The sequence below is a fragment of the Bos javanicus genome, chromosome 21 (genome assembly GCF_032452875.1).
Source record: "Bos javanicus breed banteng chromosome 21, ARS-OSU_banteng_1.0, whole genome shotgun sequence".
Taxonomy (NCBI): domain Eukaryota; kingdom Metazoa; phylum Chordata; class Mammalia; order Artiodactyla; family Bovidae; genus Bos; species Bos javanicus.
Genome location: NC_083888.1, coordinates 26,604,013 through 26,626,848, shown reverse-complemented (window position 1 = coordinate 26,626,848; position 22,836 = coordinate 26,604,013). Strand labels below are relative to the sequence as shown.

Sequence of the window (22,836 nt, the reverse complement as noted above, 5' to 3'; positions counted from 1 at the left end):
CAGAGCCATGAGAAATAAACATAAGCTGTTTAAGCTGCCCAGTCTAAGGTATTTTTGTTACAGCACCTGAACTGACCCTGACGATGATTTGAACTGAATCAATTTCAAAATAGGGTAAAACTATTTTCAAAAACAGCAAACCAGGGACAAACTGGGGAACATTCGTCTTCCTATGACCTGCTCTGTGCAGAGCTAGGTTGCCTACCCCTCCCTGAGCCTGCTCGCATGACAGCATCTGACACCCCTGTTCTAAGCCCGGATCCCCAGCCCCTGTCCCCATCCCCACTGTGACATGACAGCTCCTTGGGAACACATGTTCATCCAGGAGCCTCCCCTGGCCATGGTCCTTGCTCACCTTGGCCTGGCCCTTCATCAGCACGATGTTGGAGATGACAGATGCCTGGAGGCCCCCTGAGGGCTGCACGAGCTGAGCTGTGCTGAGCGACCGTGTCGGTCTTGACAAGCCCTAGAAAAAGGGTGAGGTGGAGAGAGGATGAGTCCAAGGATGTTGGCTCACTCCCCCAGGAAGGGGGAAAGCCCACAGAGAAAACCCTGATGCCTGCTCTTCTGAGTGTCTGCCGCATGGGGGCTGCAGTGAGGTGAATGCAGGGCGGATGGTTGGGAGTCCAGTGCAAGGGTCTGTTTTGGTGGCCCCAGGAGACATCTTTGCTGAGCCCAGGCTCCTTTTCGACCAGCAGCCAGATGCTCACTAAGATTTGTTACAGGAGTGAGTCCCGAGTCACAGATCACACATCACAGACCACAGACAGTGAGTCCTATACTCAGAGTCCCCAGCAGAGGCTGGGAGGTCAATGGCCGAGAATGTCCTCAACAGAATCCAAGACACATTTACTGAGACCCTCATCTGGGCCAGAAACAGGGTGGTGGGCAGAGGGTCAGGAACCCCAAGATGTGGGACTTCCCTGGTAATCTGGTGGTTAACAATCTGCCTTCTGATGCCAGGGACGCAGGTTAGATTCCTGGTCAGGGAACTAAGATCCCACATGCTTGCAGTGGAGTCGAATAAATAAATAGAACTCTTTTTAAGAATTGTTTTTAAAAATATGAACTCCCATGCCTTCCTTAACTTGCCCCCACTTCCCTCGACGACCGCTTAGGGTCACTGTACAGATTAAATTAAGGGATCCACGTAAAGCCCCACTTCAGGGTCTGCACAGGTGGAGTGTTCTCTGCCCATGAGATCCTAACAACATGGAAGCAGCTGCGGGAAGTGGTCACAGGTGACCATTCCTCATGTGGTTCTCTGCCCCCAAGCCAGCTCCTCACCACTGTAGCCCTGTGGACATCAAACCGCCAGGAAGGCTCTTCAAGCAGTCTTCCCCTCGCTCCCTCTTCTCGGGCCTCCCTGCCCTTCGTTCTTACCACAGCCTTTGCTGCGGGAAAGTCCAGTTGTTGAGAGAGAGACTTCCTGCCGCTGCAGAGGGAATAAGGCTGCCTATCCGCCGAAGCCGCTGACTTCTTGGTTGTTGGAAAATCCATCTCTCCTGTGCAATAGGGATTGACACCTAACCCAGGAGAGGAAAGAAAGGGAGAAATCATTTGTGCTCTCAGACAGTGAAGCTCTAGATAGAACGCCGTCCTCGCCCACGGCCAGCCCTCACAAGCTGGGGGCCAGAGTGAACTTGAAGCATGGAGCGCCCAGCGCTGGGTACATGATAGGGAGGGCAGAGGAAGAAGTAGGCGGTATTCTGGCTACCTTCGTCCATGCTGTGTGCTCCACGGGGTGAGGGTGGGACTGTCGCTTCCATTTCAACTCAGCTCAACTTAGTGAGGGTTGATGTGGCCTCTCCTACATGTCAAGTAGGATGCTGGGTCCTCAGGAAACCACAATGATCTGTCAGCTCCAGTCCCTGCTGCCGGGGGTGAGGAGGGGGGCATTTCAAGAGAGAGGAGGAAAGCAGAAATGATGCCCCATACAGGCAGGGCCAGAGGAGAGATGGGGCAGAAGCCTGGGTGATCTGCCTCTTACACACACATTTGCACACAGGCACGTAAAGAGTCATGTCTGATTCTTTGCGACCCCATGGACTGTAGTCCACCAGGCTCCTCTGTCCGTGGGATTCTCCAGACAAGAATACTGCAGTGGGTTGCCATGCCCTCCTCCAGGGGATCTTCCCAACCCAGGGATCAAACCGGGGTCTCCTGCATTGGCAGGTGGATTCTTTACCATTGCGGGACCAGGGAAGGCCACACACCCCTAACACAGGCAGGCAAAGAGTCAACTCTTGAGTCCTTGGGGATCTAAGAATATGCATGGCAATCATCTTCTCTTCCTTTAGGGGGAAACTCAGACTTCCTTTTACCCCACTAGGAAATCTACCCTACTGCTTTCAGCTGGAAAAATCTTCAGAGATTATCTGCCATGGCTCCTCGCTGTCTAAGACCAGTGCTTCCCAACTGAAATACAATGCAAGTCATATATGTAATCTGAAATTTCCTAGTAGCCACATTTTTAAAAGTAAAAGAAAAAGAGTTTAATGTTAATAATTTTTTTTTTTTTTTGGTCATGCTTCACAGCTTGAGGGATTCTAGTTCCCTGACCAGGGATCAAACTCGTGTCTCCTGCAGTGGAACTGGAGAGTCTTAACCACTAGACTTCCAGGGAAGTCCCTAATATTTTATTTAGTTCAATATACCTAAACTCTGTCATTTCAACATATAAATAATCTGCAAAGTTATTAATGAGGTATTTTGCATCTTTTCTTTAGTTTTGTGCTTAGTCTTTTAAATGCGCACATTTTTTACCCTTCTGAGCATCTCCATTTGGATAAGCCACATTACAAGTGAGAAGGATGTGGACACTGGCCACCGTACTGGACGTCAGGCACCCAAAGAAGGGCGGGGCTTTCCTAGTACACAAGTGGCTTTGGTGGGAAATTCCCCAAGATAAAGATGTGAAATTGGTGGTGGTTCAGAGGGAAGAAGGCAGGTTGGCAGAGAGTTTTGGTTTGCATTTATTCTTGGGGTAGGAAAGACTTAAGTTGCTTTATAGGCTGGAGACAGGAAGCCACTACCCAGAGTGGGCTGAGAAAATGGAACACAGTGGGGTTTCATGGAGATGTGAGATCCCTAAGGGAGGAGGAGGAAAGGGACGAAGGCCTGGGGGAGAAAGGAGGTGTCGTGGTTCACTGGTGGTCCGAGTGGCTGGGGAAACATTCCCCTGCGAGGGCAGCTGCTCCCAGCATCTCTCCACACTAGGAGGTGGTTCTCCCCAACTCACAGGGACCAACTGCCCCCAGAGGGGCCAGGAGAGAGAGGAAGCTGAGAGCTTCAGAAAACCACACTCCAGAAAGAGGGGACAAAGATTCACGGGGCAGAGTTGGGAAATGGAGCTATAGATGATCCTAAATCTGCCTGGGCATCATGTTTTTTTTTTTTTAATATATACTTTTGTTTATTTATTTATGGCCATGCTGGGTCTTTGTGGCTGTGTAGGCTTTTCTCTAGTTGCAGCAAGCAATGGCTACTCTCTGGCTGTGGTGCATGGACTTCTCATTGAGGTGGCTTCTCTTGTTGCAGAACACAGGCTGTAGGGTGCATGGGCTCAGTAGTTGCGGCTCCCGGGCTCTAGAGCACAGGCTCAGCAGTTGTGGTGCATAGGCTTAGTTGCTCCCAGGTATGTGGGATCTTCCCAGACCAAGGATCAAACCCACATCTCCTGCATTGGCAGGTGGACTGTTAACCAGTGAGCCAACAAGGAAGCCCAGGCAACATATTTATTGAATGTTTTATCATAAGTGGCTCAAATTTCAATGCCCCACCCAGACCTGCTGAATCCACGCCTGTACAGATGGGGTCTGGGGGAGTCTGTGTGCTTATCAGGCTCCCCTGGCGGTGTGTCCAGTGGTCTTTTGGGGAAACTCAAAAGTCCAATCCTTACTTTATCATGAGGAAATGGATCCCAGTTTCCCATTCTCCTGCCCTCAGCAGGGCAAGGGGACTACCGTATGAAGAAGGGCAGCAGTGCATGGCTTGGGTTCAGGGAATATGGACAAGCAAACACGTGGCCAACTTGGATCAGCCTATAGGACAGAAGCACCTAGAGCCACAGGCCGGCACCATGGGAGCAAGACCGGCCACACCAACTCCGTTTCTGTCTTCACTGAGCTAGGCAGAAAAAAAAATAAATGTCAACTCAGGCTTTCTGAGCAGGGGGTTCCTGCTCCCACTGTGAGTTTGGATCAGCAAGGACACAGGCCTGGAGTCAGGACACAACAGTGTCTCCAAAGCACTAACTGGTGGTCTGAGCCCTTTCCTGCCCCTTCTGAAAATTACTGGATGTGTTCCAACATCAAGGAAATACATCAAAATTATCACCTTGGCTGGGGTGGGAGGGAGTTGAAACCAGTTAGCATGTAGCACTGAGTTCACTGAAAATGGGGTTATAAAATCCAAATGCAAAAGCCAAAACAATTTTTGACAGGGAAACTATGTATTTTTTGGTTATATAATAACATGCTTTCGAATTATGGTGCTGGAGAACACTCTTGAGTCCCTTGGACAGAAGGAGATCAAACCAGTCAATCCTAAAGGGAATCAATCCTGAATATTCATTAGAAGGGCTGATGCTGAAGCTCCAAAATTTGACCACCTGATGCGAAGAACTGACTCATTGGAAAAGACCCTGATGCTGGGAAAGATTGAAGGCAGGAGGAGAAGAGGATGACAGAGGATGAAATCGTTGGATGGCATTACTGACTCAATGGACAAAAGTTTGAGCAAACTCCAGGAGATAGTAAAGGACAGGGAAGCCTGGTGCGCTGCAGTCCAGGGAGTTGCAAAGAGTCAGACATAACTGAACGACTGAACAACAATAATAACATGAGTTTTTATTTAAGTTTACATGGAATTATGAAATGGGGAAATAAATGGGAATGGGTCTACAGACAAATAACCCCATCTCCCATAAGGCTGACAATTTGGAAAAATACAGTCTCAAGTATTATTATTAATAATTGATTAAACCTAATTGATTAAACTTAATCAATGAAGAAGTGGTGATAAAAAACTAAATAAACCTTCCAAATTACTGCAAAAACTAAACACAGAAAACAAATGAAAAGTGACCATACAAATAGAAAGACTCTTTGAAACCCCATGGACCAGAGCCTGCCAGGCTCCTCTGTCCATGGGATTTCCCAGGCAAGAACACTGGAGCGAGTTGTCATGCTCTCCTCCAGAGGATCTTCCCAACCCAGGGATTGAACTCTTATGTCTCTTGCATTGGCAGGCAGATTCTTTACCACTAGCACCACCTGGGAAGCCCTAAAAAGAATATGAATAAAAGCAAATATTAATTATAATACTAAAGTCAATGGCTTAAGCTTCTCTCTTAGAAAGACTGCCAGATTTGCTTTCAAGATCTAAGTGCATATCATTTGCAAGAGATAAACAAAGTAAGCAAAAAGAATGAAATAAAAGGATGGGCAAAAACTACCAATGACTGATGCTGGAATCAGGCACTTAGGAAAAAAAAATCTATCTAGATTTTTGTTTCATATCAAACATCAAAAATAAACTACAAAGAGAGTAAATTTATGGGGAAGGCAAATCATTTAAAAGCTAGAATAAAATACTAGGTAGAAATAATTTAATCAGTATGGTTCTACACAAAATAACCTTCATATTATATAACTTCTGTGGTTCTCTCGTAAATCTGTAATCAAATATGATCCAAGAAACATGTGCAAGCATATATCTATAATTACCTTGTAAATCTTGATAAATTGGAGGCAATTTAAAGGTGTCATAGTGTAATAATTAAATAAGTGTACATGAGAAGTAATAGCTCTCTACATGTGGAAGAAACTTTTAGGATTAGACAGGAAAAATTTGATGGATTTGATTAGATCAGATGAGAACATCTTCATGTTAAAAAATTAAAAGAGAAAGAATAAACTGAAAAAAGTATGTTCAGCAAATACAGCAGCCAAATATTAATTTAACCAAAACAGTTTTTAGAAATAACTGACAAAATGATGATCATCCGAATAGAAGAACAGGAGCACTCCAAAGAAGAGAAGTAAATAATGAAGGGGTGTTGAACTGCACCTGTGCAGAAAAGCATTCTTTCCACTGAGTTTATAGACCCATGGACCAGTGAGGGTTTGACAGAAGCCAAAAGCACATTGAGCTAGGACTTTGAGAAATTGAATGAAGGGGCCATTTACAAACAGTAGACGGGGCTTAAGAAAACAACAAAGCCCAGTGAGGTACTCTGGAGTTGGCATAAGCTGGAAGCTGGAAGCTTTACCACTGGTGGCTCAGTGGTAAAGAATCTGCCTGCCAAGTTGGAGATGCAGATGGTCTCTAATATTCAGATCTGGCTTGCTTTTAACGTCTTCATGTTTTTCTGCATACTTCACATTTTTCTGACTTTTGAATTAGTGTTATCCTATTTGCAACAACCAAGAATCATGACATCTTTCAGTCCCAACTCCCATCCTGCAACAGGTGAGGTGCCAAAAACTCTGGGAGAGACCACGGACTTCCTAAGACCAAGGAATCTGTCAGATGACAGAGCAAGAGTAAAGTCCTTGTCTTCTATCCTCAGTGTCAGCTCTTCTCAACTTGGCACTTGAGATCCACCTAGAAGAGGAGTTGACCAACCCACAGAGAGCTCTATGGACAAGAGCAGAGGTGCTCCAGCTGGCCAGAGCGTGCGCATGCAATGAAGGATGCTCCAGAGAAGCTGTGGACACCATTTTGGAGCAGTCTGGCTGGACAAGCAGAGATCCACCCTCCCCTAAATCTCCCACATCACTGATATTCCCAATGCAGTAAAATGAGTTCTGTTCTGAGAGTAAAGTCCAATTTGTTCATAAGTCCAACAAAGTTGGCCTAGGTACCCAACTAACACAATTGACTATATATTAATAGTAATGCACTGTAATAGGTTTATAACACTTTTCACACAAATAATAGGTACATAAAAAACAAACACCCAAAATAAAGAAAACACTTTAAATCTTATAGTGCAGTGCCTTGAAAAGTACAGTAGGCCAGCTACATCGCCACTGCTTTTACACTTGCTTCCAGACATCCTGGGCTTGAAATAAAGATACTACTGTCCTCTATGTAGTCCTATACACTAAAGGACACACAAGCACAACCATTTGTAGAGGATGCACGCACATGACAATATATGCCAGACACGTGAACTAACTTCCAGGATTGGACCTGAGAATACACGTTTGCATCTTTGGAAGTTCACAACTTAAAGGTTAATATGTAGGAGACTTACTGCATTCACCACAATCTAAGCCCTGCTCCTGAGGATGGTTCAACGACACTTACTGGTTGAGTTGCTGCGTGTTCTTTGATGACAGGCTTTGGGAAACAGGAAGTTATTACTTTGTGGGTCCAGTTTTCCGGACTTTTCTCGAGAGGAAGTTGTAGAAGTTTCCTGCAAAACAATTTCCATTTTTAATTCAGAAATTAGAAGAGAAAAAAAATGAAATCTCAACACTGACCATGGAAATACTTGTCAGATGGTCTGTTTCTTTCTCTATACTACAGGCTCTATGAAGGCAGGAATTTAGAATTACTACCATCCATTAACTCATTGGAGAAGGCAATGGCACCCCACTCCAGTGCTCTTGCCTGGAAAATCCCACGGACGGAGGAGCCTGGAAGGCTGCAGTCCATGGGGTTGCTAAGAGTCGGACACGACTGAGCGACTTCACTTTCACTTTTCACTTTCATGCACTGGAGAAGGAAATGGCAACCCACTCCAGTGTTCTTGCCAGGAGAATCCCAGGGACAGGGGAGCCTCGTGGGCTGCCGTCTATGGGGTCGCACAGAGTCAGACACGACTGATGCAACTTAGCAGCAGCAGCAGCAGCATTAACTCATTGATACTACTAACTCATAGATATATAATTCATTTAATAAAGAATATGAAATGAGTATTTTTATATTATGAAGAATAAAAATTATAATAATGAATAGAAATTGCATAAATTTTGAACTAATGCAATAAATGTTGAATGACAGAGACTTCCCTGGTGGTCCAGTGGTTGAGAATCTACCTTTCACTTCAGGGCACACAGGTTTGATCCCTAGTTGGGGAACTAAGATCCCACATGCTGCAAGGCAACTAAGCCCATGTGCTGCAACTTCTGAGTCCGGGGTTATTTTCTTCACAGCACGTGTTATTCTGTTATTATCTTTCAACTTTTTGTTTGTTTGCTGTTGTTCTTCCATCACTAAAATGCCTTGAACCATCAAGGGAGGTATGATTTAGGGGAGATAACCAAGTAAGTTCCATTGTTCTGGCTCATCATAGGCACTTAGAAACAGTCACTAAATGAATGTTATATAAAGAGATTTCTCGATATTGAACCATCCTTGCATTCTCGAGTGTATCACATTTTTCTTATACTGCTGATTTCTGCCTGTGAAGATTTCATTTAGGACTTGAAAAATCAATATTCTTAAGTTAAATTTGGTTATTATTCTGTTATTGTTTTTCTACTTTGCCATATTGATCAAATTTTACCTGCTTCTTTTTTATACTAATAATTTGGAAACTCTGTACTGAATCTAGAAGCAGTACTTACTAAACCACACACTTGAACTCGTCTCTCTATCAGGCCAGTGAGAAAAGAGAAAATGAATGACCCTTTCTCAGATAAGATGAGAACTTGAAACAACTTTCACTCACTCCCATCTCCTCACCCTGGTATTTTAGAAACAGAGGATGGGGAACAGAAGACTAGAGGTTGATGATGAGCATAATGGTATTAATTATTTTACTTCTCTCCCCAGAACTATTTTTATATTGTTTTCCTATTGCATAACTTTATTAGCCACAATGATTGTGACTTAGTTCTTGAGTTATGTCGGCTTTATTAGTCACGACCATAATCCTTAGGAGAGAAAGAGAGTGTGTGTATGTTCTCTGAAAAACTGTGCAGATGGAAAGCTCTCTGAATATTTGCATGTCTGAGAATGTCTTTCTGTGGTCATCACACTTGAGTGATTTGCTGAGTATAGGATGAGTATTGGTTAGTCTATCTAGAAACTCTAGTTGGTTCAAATGCTACCTGGGATTTAATGTTTTAGCGTAGAGGTTTACTAGGGGTATCTGCCACCCTTTTCTGACAGGTCTATCTCGTTGGCAGTGCTGATTCATTTCATGTGCCAAGTGCCTGCCGGCTTTCAGCACCTGGTGTACTTCCCAGAGAGGAAGGAGGACCTACTGCTGCTTCTTCCTATGTCCCATGTAACCTATCTTCCCCTCCAGCCCCTGGCACTGGAGAAGGCAGTTCAGTTGGCCTCTGTCACACTCATTCCCCAGGCCTGTCCTTCCTGTGTGGTCAATGGCAGGTTAATGAGCCCTTCCCTCAATCCAATCTCACCTGCACTATGTCAGGCAGAAAGTTCTCATGGCTTCCAGAATATGGTTGGCCCCTTTCCATGGCTTCCTGTTCTGACAGGCATTTCTCCCTATTGGTACTTTTTTTTTTTTTTTTTTGACAGAAGTTTCTACGAGGTGGGAGAGTTAATAAAGTGTACTCAGTAACCATATAACCATCTGGAGCCAGAAGTCTACTCACAACCTTTTTTTCTTATTAAAACTGTATCTAGTTCTGACACAAGAGGATCCTGCAAGAAATTCCACATATCAATTCCTTTTTACTTGTACACATCAATGTCCAAAACCAGAGAACTCATCTTCCTAGACATTCATTTTCCTTTTTCCAGCAGTAGATGGCACTATATTAACTTGAACAAAATTATCTTCTCTAACAAGGATAGCCCAGGAAATATGTTAAAGGAGAGAGATTATATGAGAGGGGACTTATATATATTTAAAGAGATTATTGGTCTTCCTCAGTGGCTCAGATGGTAGACTCTGCACTTCCAGTCCAGGGGTCCTGGGTTCAATCCTGGTCAGGGAAATAGATGCCACATACCTCAACTAAGAGTTCTCATGCCACAACTAAACATCTGGCATGTGGCAACTAAGACCCGGTGCAGCCAAATAAATAAATAAGTTTTCCAAAAAGTATATTTATTGTTAAATTTCTTTATTTTAATCCTCTTGACAAAGCTCCGTGTTCAAAACATGATTTAGAAACTACTTGACATAAAAAGCCAATTGATAGCAGAAAAATCATAGAAATGCAGCATTTTTTTTTTTTTTTGGTCTGCATTACCTGCAAATGGCCGATGTCATATCCAGAAGTGTGTGCTAAGTTTCTTCAATTGTGTCCAACTCTCTGCAACCCCATGGACTGTAACCCACCAGGCTCCTTTGTCCGTGGGATTCTCCAGGCAAAATACTGGAGTGGGTTGCCATGCCCTCCATCAGGGAATCTTCCTGACCCAGGGAATGAACCCACGTTTCTTGCGTCTCCTGCCTTGTCTGGCAGGTTCTTTACCACTAGTGCCACTGGGGCAGCCCAACCAGAAGAGGGAATCTTACAAGACTTTGGACCTTTAAAGAAATAGAGCCAGTTAGATCAACTGTCCTGGCTTCAGGAGCAGTAGTCTCACTGTGCACAGACCAGCTGTGGAGCCTCTTCTGTGGGCCAAGGCTTTCTGGGCCAGTCCTTCTCATTCACAACTCCATGTCCTGTGGCCAAAGCTGTCTCAGACATGAGACATGCGGCCTCTGCCACGAAGCCATCATCTGAACACCTAGAGGCTTTGATAAGTTGCCTCTAACCAGGCTGCTGTCAAGCTCTTGGACAGTCATGAAGACTGAGGTGCTTCACTTTGACACCCTCTGCTATGAATCTGCTCTCTGGATGACTGCTACGGGGAAGAATGGAAATGTATTACCGTAAACAGAAGATGAGATCCACATAGCAATTTTCTATCAGACATGTATATAAGAAGCTACATAGTGGGACTTCCCTGGTGGTCCAGTGGTTAAGACTTCACCTTCCAATGCAGGGGATGCGGGTTTGATCCCTGGTCGGGGAGCTCAGATCCCACATGCCTCATGGCCAAAAAACAAAAAAGTAAAACACAAACAATGTGGTAACAAATTTAATGAACACTGTAAAAATGGTCCCCATCAAACTTCTAAAATGTGACACAAATGAACCCAACTATGAAACAGAAACAGAATCAGGGACACAAAGAATAGACTGGTGGTTGCCAAGGGCATGGGGCACAGGAGAGGGTTGGGTTGGGAGTTTGAGATTAGCAGATGGAAACTAGTATATATAGGATGGACAGACAAAAAGATCCTACTATATAGCACAGGGCACTATATTCAATCAGATCAGATCAGATCAGTCGCTCAGTCGTGTCCGACTCTTTGCGACCCCATGAATCGCAGCACGCCAGGCCTCCCTGTCCATCACCAACTCCCGGAGTTCACTCAGACTCACGTCCATCGAGTCAGTGATATATTCAATATCCTGTGATAAACTTTAATGGAAAAGATTATGAAAAAGAATGTGTATCTATCTATCTATATATATAATTGAGTCGTTTTGCTGAACAGCAATAATTAACACAACACTGTAATTCAATTATACAAAACCAATACAAGTAAAATTTAAAACAATGGTCCACATTAAAAAATCTTGTCTTGTTGTTCAGTCTCTAAGGTCGTGTCCAACTCTATGACTCCATGTACTGTAGCACACCAGGCTTCCCTGTCCTTCACTATCTCCTGGAGTTTGTTCCAGTTCATGTCCATTGAGTCAGTGATGCAATCCAACCATCTCATCCTCTTCTCCTCCTGCCTTCAATCTTTCCCAGCATCAGGGTCTTTTCCAATGAACCAACTCTGCATCAAGTGGCCAGAATATTGGAACTTCAACTTCAGTATCAGTCCTTTCAATGAATATTCAGTGCTGAATCTTAACAAACAAAACATCTATATGGCCCCTAAAAGCTCCAAAATTGAGGCAGTGCACAAGTTCAATGGGAAGGAAAGCATGATAGCCCACTCCAGTATTCTTGCCTGGAGAATCCCATGGACAGAGGAGCCTGGCAGGCTACAGTCCATGGAGTTGCATAGAGCTGGACATGACTAAAGCAACTTAGCACACATGCAGGAGGGCACAAGTTCTATGGACTTTCTATTTCCCGGACATTGACAAGGAACCAGTGCTCATCCAGACTCTGGGATCATCTCAAGGTATATATTCACTCTTTTTAATTCATAAAACCCTGAGCATAATGTTTCCCCCACCAGAAAAGCACAGTGGGCCTAGAGCAGAAAAAAGGGTCATGAGATGAGCAGCATTAAGCCTCTTATGACCCTGGGCTGGTCAGTTAATTTTTTGGTCTCAGTGTCCTCTTTTGTAGGCTGAAGGGGTGAACTTAACAGCTTCTATAATCACTTTCAGCTCTATATTTTTTAATGCAATGGATGATTATGTTTAAAGAGTCAAATGACCATTGTCCTCTCTGAAGTGATCACATGGCAGAAGGTCACTCACGAGGAGAAAATCTTCCCTTGGTTCTTGGGGGAAGCCTGGCTAGTCTCCAGCAAGGATGTCCTGGGTGGAGTGGTGTCTCATCAAAGGAATCTCTGTAGGAGCCCCTGTGAATGCTTGCATAGTACAGCTCCCCTGTCAGCCCACAGAACAGAACTCTTCTGTTCTTGCTTCCAAGGGGGGGCTGCTCTTGAGGCCAAGGGTTTGTCACTGAGGTCGTAGGCTGGCAAAGTCATTTCCAGACACGTTGCTCCTTGTTCTCATCAGAGGCTGTGACCCAGAGCCACAGTTCTGTGGGCAGCGTGCCCCATCATTACCTGGGTGGTAGTCTCTAGAGGTCTCTGTCCCTTTGGTGCCTGAGTGGGAAACAGGGTAGACTGACCAGGGAGCTCTCCTCAAGTAAGAACCAGTCATGTAACTTGCTAGGACTGAACAGCCAACCTCAAGAAATGGGGGAAAAAACCCCCAAAAACCACGATCCACATTTAGCCAAGGAATAAACCTAGAATGAAGATGCAGAATTCTGCAGCATTTTGTACTACAAGCAACATTATTCTGGAATCTAAACTCCTCCCCAAAAGTTAGAAGGCTCTATTACTCTCTAAGAAGGGTTCATTTTGCATACAGACCCCCAACATTGCTGACACAGCTTGATGCTTCTGGAGTTTGGTGACTGTACTCCCCTTAAATACAAGCCTTCCCATTTTCTTTTTGAACTGAGATGCTATAGCTGTTCTAGTCTAAAGGAGCCACAAAATAGAATTCACTGCCCTCCTGGTCAAGGCTTGTCTCCTGTGGTTGTGTTGATCACCCAGCAGTAGACTTGAACTTTAAGCCGTAAAGATAAATAACTGTCCCCAGCAGATTGGTTCTGGGGTGGTCACATCATCATGTGGGATGCTGAGGCCACATGCATCCTGATATGGAGAGGAAGGGTGGAAACCAGAAACCGAGGAGTCTCCAAAAGTCCTCCTTCTCCTGTGGTCCCTCCATGACCACAGCCACCAAATCCTTATAATTCTACCTTCTCAAATTTCCCCATTCTTGCTGCTTATGTTCTAGTTCATAGTATTTCTTTTAGATTAGACTATTACAATGGCCTACGAGGTCTAGGAAAAGTATTCTTATGAATATTTTTAACACATGGCCTGGTACAGATGGATAGCCACATGTAAATGATTGAAGTTGAACCCCTTCCTCACACCATATACAACAATTAACTCAAAATAAATCACAGACCTACAAGTAAGAGCTACAACTATAAAACTCTTAGAAAAAAATATAGGAGTAAATACTCATGAGACTATTTCTCTAGAATCTCGGGCTAGAGAAAGACTTGGTAGATATGATATCAAAAGCACACGTGACAAAAGAAAATATAGATAAATGGACTTCTTTGAAATTAAAAACCTTTGTGCTTTAACAGATACCATCAAGAAAGTGAAAAGACAACCCACGGAATTGAAGAAAATTTTACAGTTGAAGAATTGAAGGACACTTTACAATTGAAGAATATTTTACAATTCATATATATGATAAGAGACTTGCATCAAGAATATATAAAGAGTTTTACAATTCCATTATGGAAAGACAGATAATCCAATTTTTAAATGGACAAAGAATCTGATTTTGTATCTTCTCAAAGAAGATATACAAGATGTCAAGAGACACATGAAAACATAGTGAACATCATTAGCCATCAAGGAAATGCAAATCAAAACCACAATGAAATACCATTTTACACCAACTAGGAAGGCTACCATCACACTTGCTTAACATCCACTAATATATGAAGGATTTAGAAAAATTAGAACCCTCGTACATTGCTGGTAGAAATGTAAAATGATGCAGATGCTTCAGAAACAGCTTGGCAGTCCTTCAAAAAGTTAAGTATAGAGCTATCAGGTGATACAGCAATTCCGATCTTAGGTATATACTCAAGAGAAAGGAAAATACACATCAACACAAAAACTTGTGCACAAATGTTTAAAGTAGCATCATACATTATAGCCTCAAAGTAGAAAAAACCCAAGCGCTCATAAGCAAATGAAAAGGTGAATAAAATGTGGTATATCTATACAATGGAATATTACTTGGCAATAAAAAGGAATGGGGTACTAATATATTCTGCAAGCATAGATTCCTGAAAACATTAAGTGCAAAAAGTCAGTGACAAAAGACCACATATTATATGATTCCATGTATAGTAAATGTCCAAAATATGCAAATCCATACAGACAGAAAATAGATTAGCAGAGGGTTATGGATGGATCAGTAGTGTGGTGGGGAGGTGGGAATGAGGAATGACTGCTAATGGGTATTAGGTGGTTTTAGGGGTGATGAAAACATTCTAAAATCAGATAGTGGTGGGACCTCCCTGGTAGTCCAGTGGTTAAGAATCTGCCTTGCAATGCAAGGGACATGGCTCAATCCCTGATCAGGGAACTAAGATCCCACACACTGCAGAGCAACTAAGCCCGAACACCACAACTAGAGTCCTCTTGCTTTAACCAAAGATTCCACATGATGCAGTGAAGAGCCTTGGTGCTGCAACAAAGATCCCTTAGTGCTGCAACTAAGACCAGACACAGTCTGATAAATAATAAAATCAGACAGGGTGAAGGTTACACCACTCTGAAAATACGCTAAAACCCACTTGACACCCCCACCATGTGTGTGCTCAGTCCTGTCTCACTCTTTGTGACCCCAGACTGTAACCCATCAGGCTTTTCTGTCTGTGGGATTTCCCATGCAAGAATACTGAAGTGGGTTGCCATTTCCTTCTCCAGGGGCTCTTCCCACCCCAGGGATCAAACTTGAGTCTTCTCCGTCTCCTGCATTGGCAGGCAGATTCTTTCCCACTGGATTACCTGGGAAGCAAAAACCACTTAATAGTATACTTTAAGTAAGTGAAACATACAGTGTGTGAATTATATCTTACCAAAACCATTTAAAAAGGAATATTCACCTATTCATTCATTGATTCACAAGTTCCCTGTCCCCAGTCTGCACTTTGATGCTTCTGCACTCAGCTGACATGATTTTACAAAAATGCAGATGGTACTCACACAACTTCCTGATTAAACCTATAATGATTCAAGATCAAATTCAAACTCCTTGGCATATCATTGTCGGTCCTTCCTTCTCTAATGCTATCCAAGCTGACTCAAGCCTCCATTGCACCCAGTTATACTTCCTATCAGTGGACCCTCATGTGTCCTGTCCTATCTATGCTGTTACCCATCTTGACTATTCTTCATTCTTCAACAATCAATATAGATGGCACTTTCTTTGTAGTGATGTTTTCATGCAAAATAGCTGCCCCTGAGACAATAATGGGCTTTCTTTCCCAATAAGAGTCAAGGAAGGCTTAAATGTAGAGAGGCATTGAGATGGTTGTCTACTTTTTTTTTTCAATTGGAATATAGTTGATTTACAATATTGTTGTGTTAATTTCTGCTGTATAGTAAAGACAATCAGCCATTCATATACATATATCTCCTCTATGGCACCACAGGGTATTGCATACATGCTATACAGTATGTTCTCATTCAGTTCAGTTCAGTTCAGTCACTCAGTCATGTCCGACTCTTTGCGACCCCATGAATTGCAGCACGCCAGGCCTCCCTGTCCATCACCAATGCCCGGAGTTCACTCACACTCTTGTCCATCAAGTTGGTGATGCCATCCAGCCATCTCATCCTCTGTCATCCCCTTCTCCTCCTGCCCCCAATCCCTCCCAGCATCAGAGTCTTTTCCAATGAGTCAACTCTTCGCATGAGGTGGCCAAAGTACTGGAGTTTCAGCTTTAGCATCATTCCTTCCAAAGAACACCCAGGGCTGATCTCCTGTAGAATGGACTGGTTGGATCTCCTTGCAGTCCAAGGGACTCTCAAGAGTCTTCTCCAACACCACAGTTCAAAAGCATCAATTCTTCAACGCTCAGCTTTCTTCACAGTCCAACTCTCACATCCATACATGACTACTGGAAAAACCATAGCCTTGACTAGACAGACCTTTGTTGGCAATGTAATGTCTTTGCTTTTCAATATGCTATCTACGTTGGTCATAACTTTTCTTCCAAGAAGTAAGCATCTTTTAATTTCATGGCTGCAATCACCATCTGCAGTGATTTTGGAGCCCCCCAAAATAAAGTCTGACACTGTTTCCACTGTTTCCCCATCTATTTCCCACGAAGTGACGGGACCAGAGGCCATGATCTTCGTTTTCTGAATGTTGAGCTTTAAGCCAACTTTTTCACTCTCCTCTTTCACTCGCATCAAAAGGCTTTTTAGTTCCTCTTCACTTTCTGCCATAAGGGTGGTGTCATCTGCATATCTGAGGTTATTGATATTTCTCCCAGCAATCTTGAATCCAGCTTGTGCGTCTTCCAGCCCAGCGTTTCTCATGATGTACTTAGTTATCTATTTTATACCCAGTAGTGTATATATGTCAGTCTAAGTCTACAAAGTCATCCTGCTAAGACCATACCTTCATTACTCTTCTTCTCAACTATTCTTACATGTTTGTTTTTCCAAACACATCATCAAATTATATTGTGTGGTTAAAAAAATATTGTTCTTACTAATTTTGGGAGAGCAACCCTAAATCTAAAAACAACTCCAGGGAATACCACTTTTCTAAAAAGTGGCTATTTTTCTCCAAAAAACAGAGTCTGTATTTCTAATTGTCTAATAGAAATGCCCCTTAATGAAACTTTTATCATATTACATCACAACGCGATTTTTGGAAAGATGAAATAAAATATGCAAAGTACCTGGTTCATTGACCAGCAAGAACCCTGAGAAACCAATTAGTTACAAGAGTGTCAATCTATCTCCCAAATATTTTTCAATTCTATTGTTTCCTTTTAATAGTCTAGAAATGTATTAGAGTAAACAATACAGCAAAATACACAAAGGTGTGTGTACAAAGATCTTTATCACCACATTATTTGTAATAGAAAACATGAGGGGAAATGTTCCATGATGGGAAAGTGATTGGAGATGTTATAGCAGGTTCATCAGTACCATTTTTCTAGATTCCATATATGAGTTAATGTAAGATACCTATTTTTCTCCTTCAAGTGAACATTCCAACTGAACATTTGTGCACTTACTTTATTCTGTATGACAGGCTATAAGTTCATCCACCTCCCCAGAACTGATTCAAATTCATTCTTTCTTATGGCTGAGCAATATTCGATTGCCTGGAGAATCTCACGGACAGAAGAGCCTGGTGGGCTGCAATCCATGGGGTCACAAAGAGTCGGGCATGACTGGATGACTAACACTTACTTACTTACTAATATTCCATTGCATATATGTACCACATCTTCTTTATCCATTCATCTGTCAATGGACATCTAGGTTGCTTTCAAATGCAGACATGGATGTACAGAATGGATTTGTGGAAACAGTCGGGGAGGGAGAGAGTGGGATGAATGGAGAAAGTAGCATCAACATATATACACTATCATGTGTAGATGGCTAGCTGGTGAGAAGTTGCCGTATAACACAGGCAACCCAGTCTGGCACATTGTGATGACTTAGAGGAATAGGATGGTGTGGGGAAAGGGAAAGGAGGCTCAATAGGGAGGGAATATATGTATAATTATGGCTGATACATGTTGTTGTATGGCAGAAACCAACACAATATTGTAAAAATTTTTTAAAATAAAGGTAAATAAAAAGGTGTTATAACAGGAGGTTTCTGTTTCTGGAAGTAGGATGGATTTGTTACTTTGATCCCTCTGCTTACAACAAATAAAATGTTGGATGGAAATGTAAAAGTATCAGTGAAATAGCAAATGAGTAAGAAATTCTAGAAGGCTAAAAAGTAAATAAATGCTGCACCAAAACTTTTGCGAGAAGTAAGCAGATCCCCAAAGCTGGCTGTTGCCCTGAATCATTTTATGAACTGACTGAATGTAAACTGCATCTTCTATAGCTTTATGGGTATTGGGAGCAGACAGGAAGTCCTAGTTCCTTTTCAAGATGAGAAGTTTAATAGGATTCTCCTCTTACATAGAGGAGCCCCAAAGGATTTTAACCTCATTTTAAATGTGAACTGGAAGTAAATCCATCCCACTCTCAGGAACTGCATGAAAATTGTCAGTCTGGAAATGGCCCTAAATGGAAGGGGGGAAAGCCTTTCCGATTTGCTGGGGAATAATAATTACCAGATGGCCCTCACAAGAGTTGGCAACCCTAATTCATACCACATGGATGTTTTTAAAAACCTCTAGATGAGAATTTAGTTTAAAATGGTTCCAGGCTAGTAGTGTCCCAACCACCTGGTGGAAGCAAATTCGAATCTTCTCTGGGGAAAGGAACCAGCTTTGACTTAAGTCACTGAGAGTCCAGCAGAAAAAGCGACAGGTCTTATGAGATCTCAGAGAAAAAAGTAAAAATAAATTTTTGTTTAACGTAAAACACACATTGGAACAAGGCACCATGAGAGAGAACCAGAAGTAGCAATACACAACAAAATCAGACCTGCAAACACTTCAGAAGGTGGAAATATCATGCAAAATTAAAAATAAATATATTTAATATTTTGAAGAAATAAAAGAAGTGACTGAAAGTTTTAAGGAGAGAGAAACTATGAAAATTTCTGAGCAGATCTGAAAAAGAACTAAGATAGTTAAAAATAAAATTAATAATATTAAAAAATAAGTAAAAAGTTTAAACAGTAGGTTGGATGACACTGATGGGAAGATCAAAGAAATGAAATATAGATCAGAAAAAATACTACCCAGATGGCAACAAAAAGAGGTGAAAAATATGAAAAAGAGATCAAGAAATATTAAGACAGAGTGAGAAAGCATAACATTTAATCCAAGTTCCAGAAAGAGGGAATAGAAATCACTTGAACAGACACACTGCATGTGATAATGTCTGAAATTTCCAGTCCTGATGAAAGATATCAACCCACAGATCAATGAAACCCAATGAATCTCAAATAAGATGAACAAAGAGAAATGCATACTTAGTTCCTAGTGAAACTACTGAACATCAAAATATACTAAAGGTTTCTCTGGAGAGAAAAGACAATCTTTGAGCAAGCAACAATTAAAACTCACTTAAAACTCAAAACTCACATTTCAACTGCAATTATCTATGTCCAATGACAGTGAAATAATTAATTCACTGTGTCAAAAGAAAATAGCCATCAACATAAAATTGTACACCAGCTAAAATACCTTTAAAGAATGAGTAAAGTAAAGGTCTTCTCATATAGAAAATCTGAGGAAATTTGCCACCAGGGTATTCTCACTAAAGAAAATCCTCCCCCTCCACAAATGTTTTAGGGGGAAGCAAAGTGATCCCAGATTGAAAGCCTGTAGTACAAAGAATGGTGATAATAGGAAAGAGTAAATATTTGGGTAAATCTAAACAGAAACATGACTTTAAAATAATAATAATACCTGTGGCTTTATAAATTAAAATAGAGCAAATCACCTGAAAACAATATAAGCCAGGAAAGAGTGCTTTTGGAATGAAAATGTTCAATGACTTTTGTGTTGTTCAGAAAGGAGGGCAATTAGCCAATAAGATGAAATATAAAACATGAAGATCAGAAAAGAGGAAAAAACCATCCTCATTTGTAGACAACATGATTGTCTATGCTGAAAATCCCTAGTCATCTATAAAAATAATTCCCAGAAATATGAGTTTAGCACTTCACAGGATACAAAATAAACATACAAAAATAAATAGCATTTCTATCTACTAGCAATGAACATATGGACACCAAAATTAAAATGTGTACCCATTGTAATCACTCAAAAATAAATACTTTAAGTATAAGTGCAACAAAATATGTATAGGACTTGTATGCTGCAAACCTCAAAACACTAATGAAATAAGTCAAAGTGAAAAAGTGAAAGTGAAAGTGTTCGTCACTCAGTCATATCCAACTCTTTGCAATCCCATGGACTGGGGCCCACCAGGCTCCTCTATCCATAGGATTTCCCAGGCAAGAATACAGGAGTGGGTTGCCATTTCCTTCTCCAGGGGATCTTCCCAACTCAGGGATCGAACCCATGACTCCTGCCTCATCTCCTGCATTGTAGGCCGATTCTTTACCACTGAGCTACTCTACTCAAGGCACTGTGATGACCTAAATGGGAAGGAATCCAAAAGAGAATAAATATATGTATATACATAACTGATTCACTTTGCTGTATAGCAGGAAACTAACACAACATTGTAAAGCAACTATACTCCAATAAAAATTTTTTTTAAAAAGTAGAACTGAGATTTCTGGTTCTAAGACACACTAGGGTCAACTCACTTTCCTCCTCGCTTAGAAATACAACCAAATGCCCCGAAAACTATACAACAGACAATAAAAAGATTCTGAATGCCAGCAAGAAGAAGCTAACTGGCAAGAGACCCCGGGACTTATTGAATGATAATATCATGAATTCTTTGTGCCATCTCATTAAGTTCTATATACCCAGTGGAGAAGAATATTCCAGTATTCTTGCCTGGAGAAACCCATGGACAGAGGAGCCTGGCCGGCTGCAGTCCCTGGGGTCGCAAAGAGGCAGACATGACTGAGTGACTGAACAACAACTATACATCCAGACCAAACGCTGTAGACCTGCAACCCAAAACAAACAACAGTGCTCTCTCTGGTCTTTCAAAAGACCAGGAAATGGGAAACACCAATACCAGCACCTAGCAAAATCCCCAGCCCCTGCCCTACAACCAGGGAACTAACAGGAGGTGTGACCTGCCTGCTGGGGCAGGTGTCCCAGCCCCGGTCCTACAGCTCAGGCATCACTGGCAGGTGGTCCGATCTACCTGCAGCAGTGGCAGCAGCCAAGCCCCAGGCCGACCCAGCCCCCACTCTACTATTGGGCACAAGCAGGAGTCGACCTAACTACTGGGGCAGGATCAGCCGCGTGTTTCATTTTCCTGCCCTCCACCTGGTGGCCAAAGAGACCCAGGCCCAGCAGCTTCTGCACATCCCCACCTTCAGTGGCAGATGGTCACCAGTGACACCAGGCAGGCCAGAGAGGCAGAGCTGCAGGGAGTAAACGAGAAATCTAGCTGTGCCAGAAAAATGAAGCAGACCAGAATAACATTGCAAAGGCTCTGAAAACTAAAATGTCATTACTACAAAAGCCCACAAGAGCAGTACAGAACTATATGCTAAAACAGCAGATTTAACCAGATGAAGAGACCCCCCCCCTCCCAACATAATCATGAAAATGTCCAAGATACAATCAAAAGTCATTTCTAACATCAAGAACCAGGAAAGACATGATTTGAAGAAGAAAAGACAATCACCAATGCCAGTACCAAGATCAATCAAATGTCAGAATTACTTGATGAGGATTATAAAGCAGTCATTGTAAAAACACTTCAAAAATCATTGACAAATTCCCTTGATACCAACAAAAAACTGAGAGACATCAACCAAGAACTAGAATTTTTTTAAAGAAACAAATAGAGGTTAGAGAACTGAATATAAGAAACTCAAAAAAATTAGCACCAAGATACTTCATAATTAAACTTCCCCAAACCTGAAGACAAAGAAAGAAGTTCTTTAAAAAAAGAGAAAGAAATGATACACTACTTCCTCCCCCAAAAAATATCAAGTCAAAAGACAGGTTTCACATCTGAAAACATGGAAAGTAACAGGAAAGGAAACAATATTTTTAAAGAGCAGAAAAATTCATGCCAACTATAAATCCCATATTCATCGAGATGAAAGACTCTTCAGAAACGAAGGGGAAATAAAGATATTCTTAGAAGTAGGAAAAACTAAAAGAATGTGTGGCTAGAAGATGTACCCTTAAAAAATGGTTCAGAGAAGCTATCCAAATAAAATAATAAAACAGCTGAAAACTTCATAAAGGCAAGAACAGCAGAAGGGTGAAAGGGTTAGTCGCTCAGTCATGTTCAACTCTTTGTGACCCCATGGACTCTTGCAGGAGCTCACCAGGCTCCTCTGTCCATGGAATTCTCCAAGAAAGAATACTAGAGTGGGTTGCCATTCCCTTCTCCAGGGGATCTTCCCAACCCTGGGATGGAACCTGGGTCTCCTGCATTGCAGGCAGACTCTTTACTGTTTGAGACACCAGGGAAGCCAAGGAGTAAACATAATAGATTAGTTTTCCCCTTCATGAGCCTCTTTAACCGTATTTTACGGTTGAAGCAAAAGTTATAATGTTACCTGATGAGGTACTCAATGGATGTAAAGGAAATATTTAAGACAAGGGAGAGTAAAGGGGTATAAATGAAGTCAGTTTTCTACACTTCACTCAAAATAGGAAAATGTTTGTACCTATATGGTAATATCCAATACATATACAATATGATAATATAGCAACCACATGAAGAATTTTATAAATAAATCAAAATGGAACCCTGAAAAATGTGCTAGTAATCCA

The 22,836-nt window shown here is 42.0% G+C and overlaps 1 protein-coding gene across 6 annotated transcripts in view; it reads right to left on the bottom strand.

Moving 5' to 3' along the window:
• Window positions 1-22,836, bottom strand: part of IL16 (interleukin 16) — a 126,344-nt gene that overhangs the window by 48,597 nt on the left and 54,911 nt on the right. For all 6 annotated transcript variants that reach the window (XM_061394608.1, XM_061394603.1, XM_061394606.1 and 3 more), the window contains 3 exons: window positions 7,318-7,426; window positions 1,384-1,526; window positions 356-466 (listed from right to left, as the gene is read on the bottom strand). In XM_061394608.1, coding sequence (XP_061250592.1) covers window positions 356-466; window positions 1,384-1,526; window positions 7,318-7,426 — 363 coding nt within the window. The remainder of the gene's footprint in view (window positions 1-355; window positions 467-1,383; window positions 1,527-7,317; window positions 7,427-22,836) is intronic.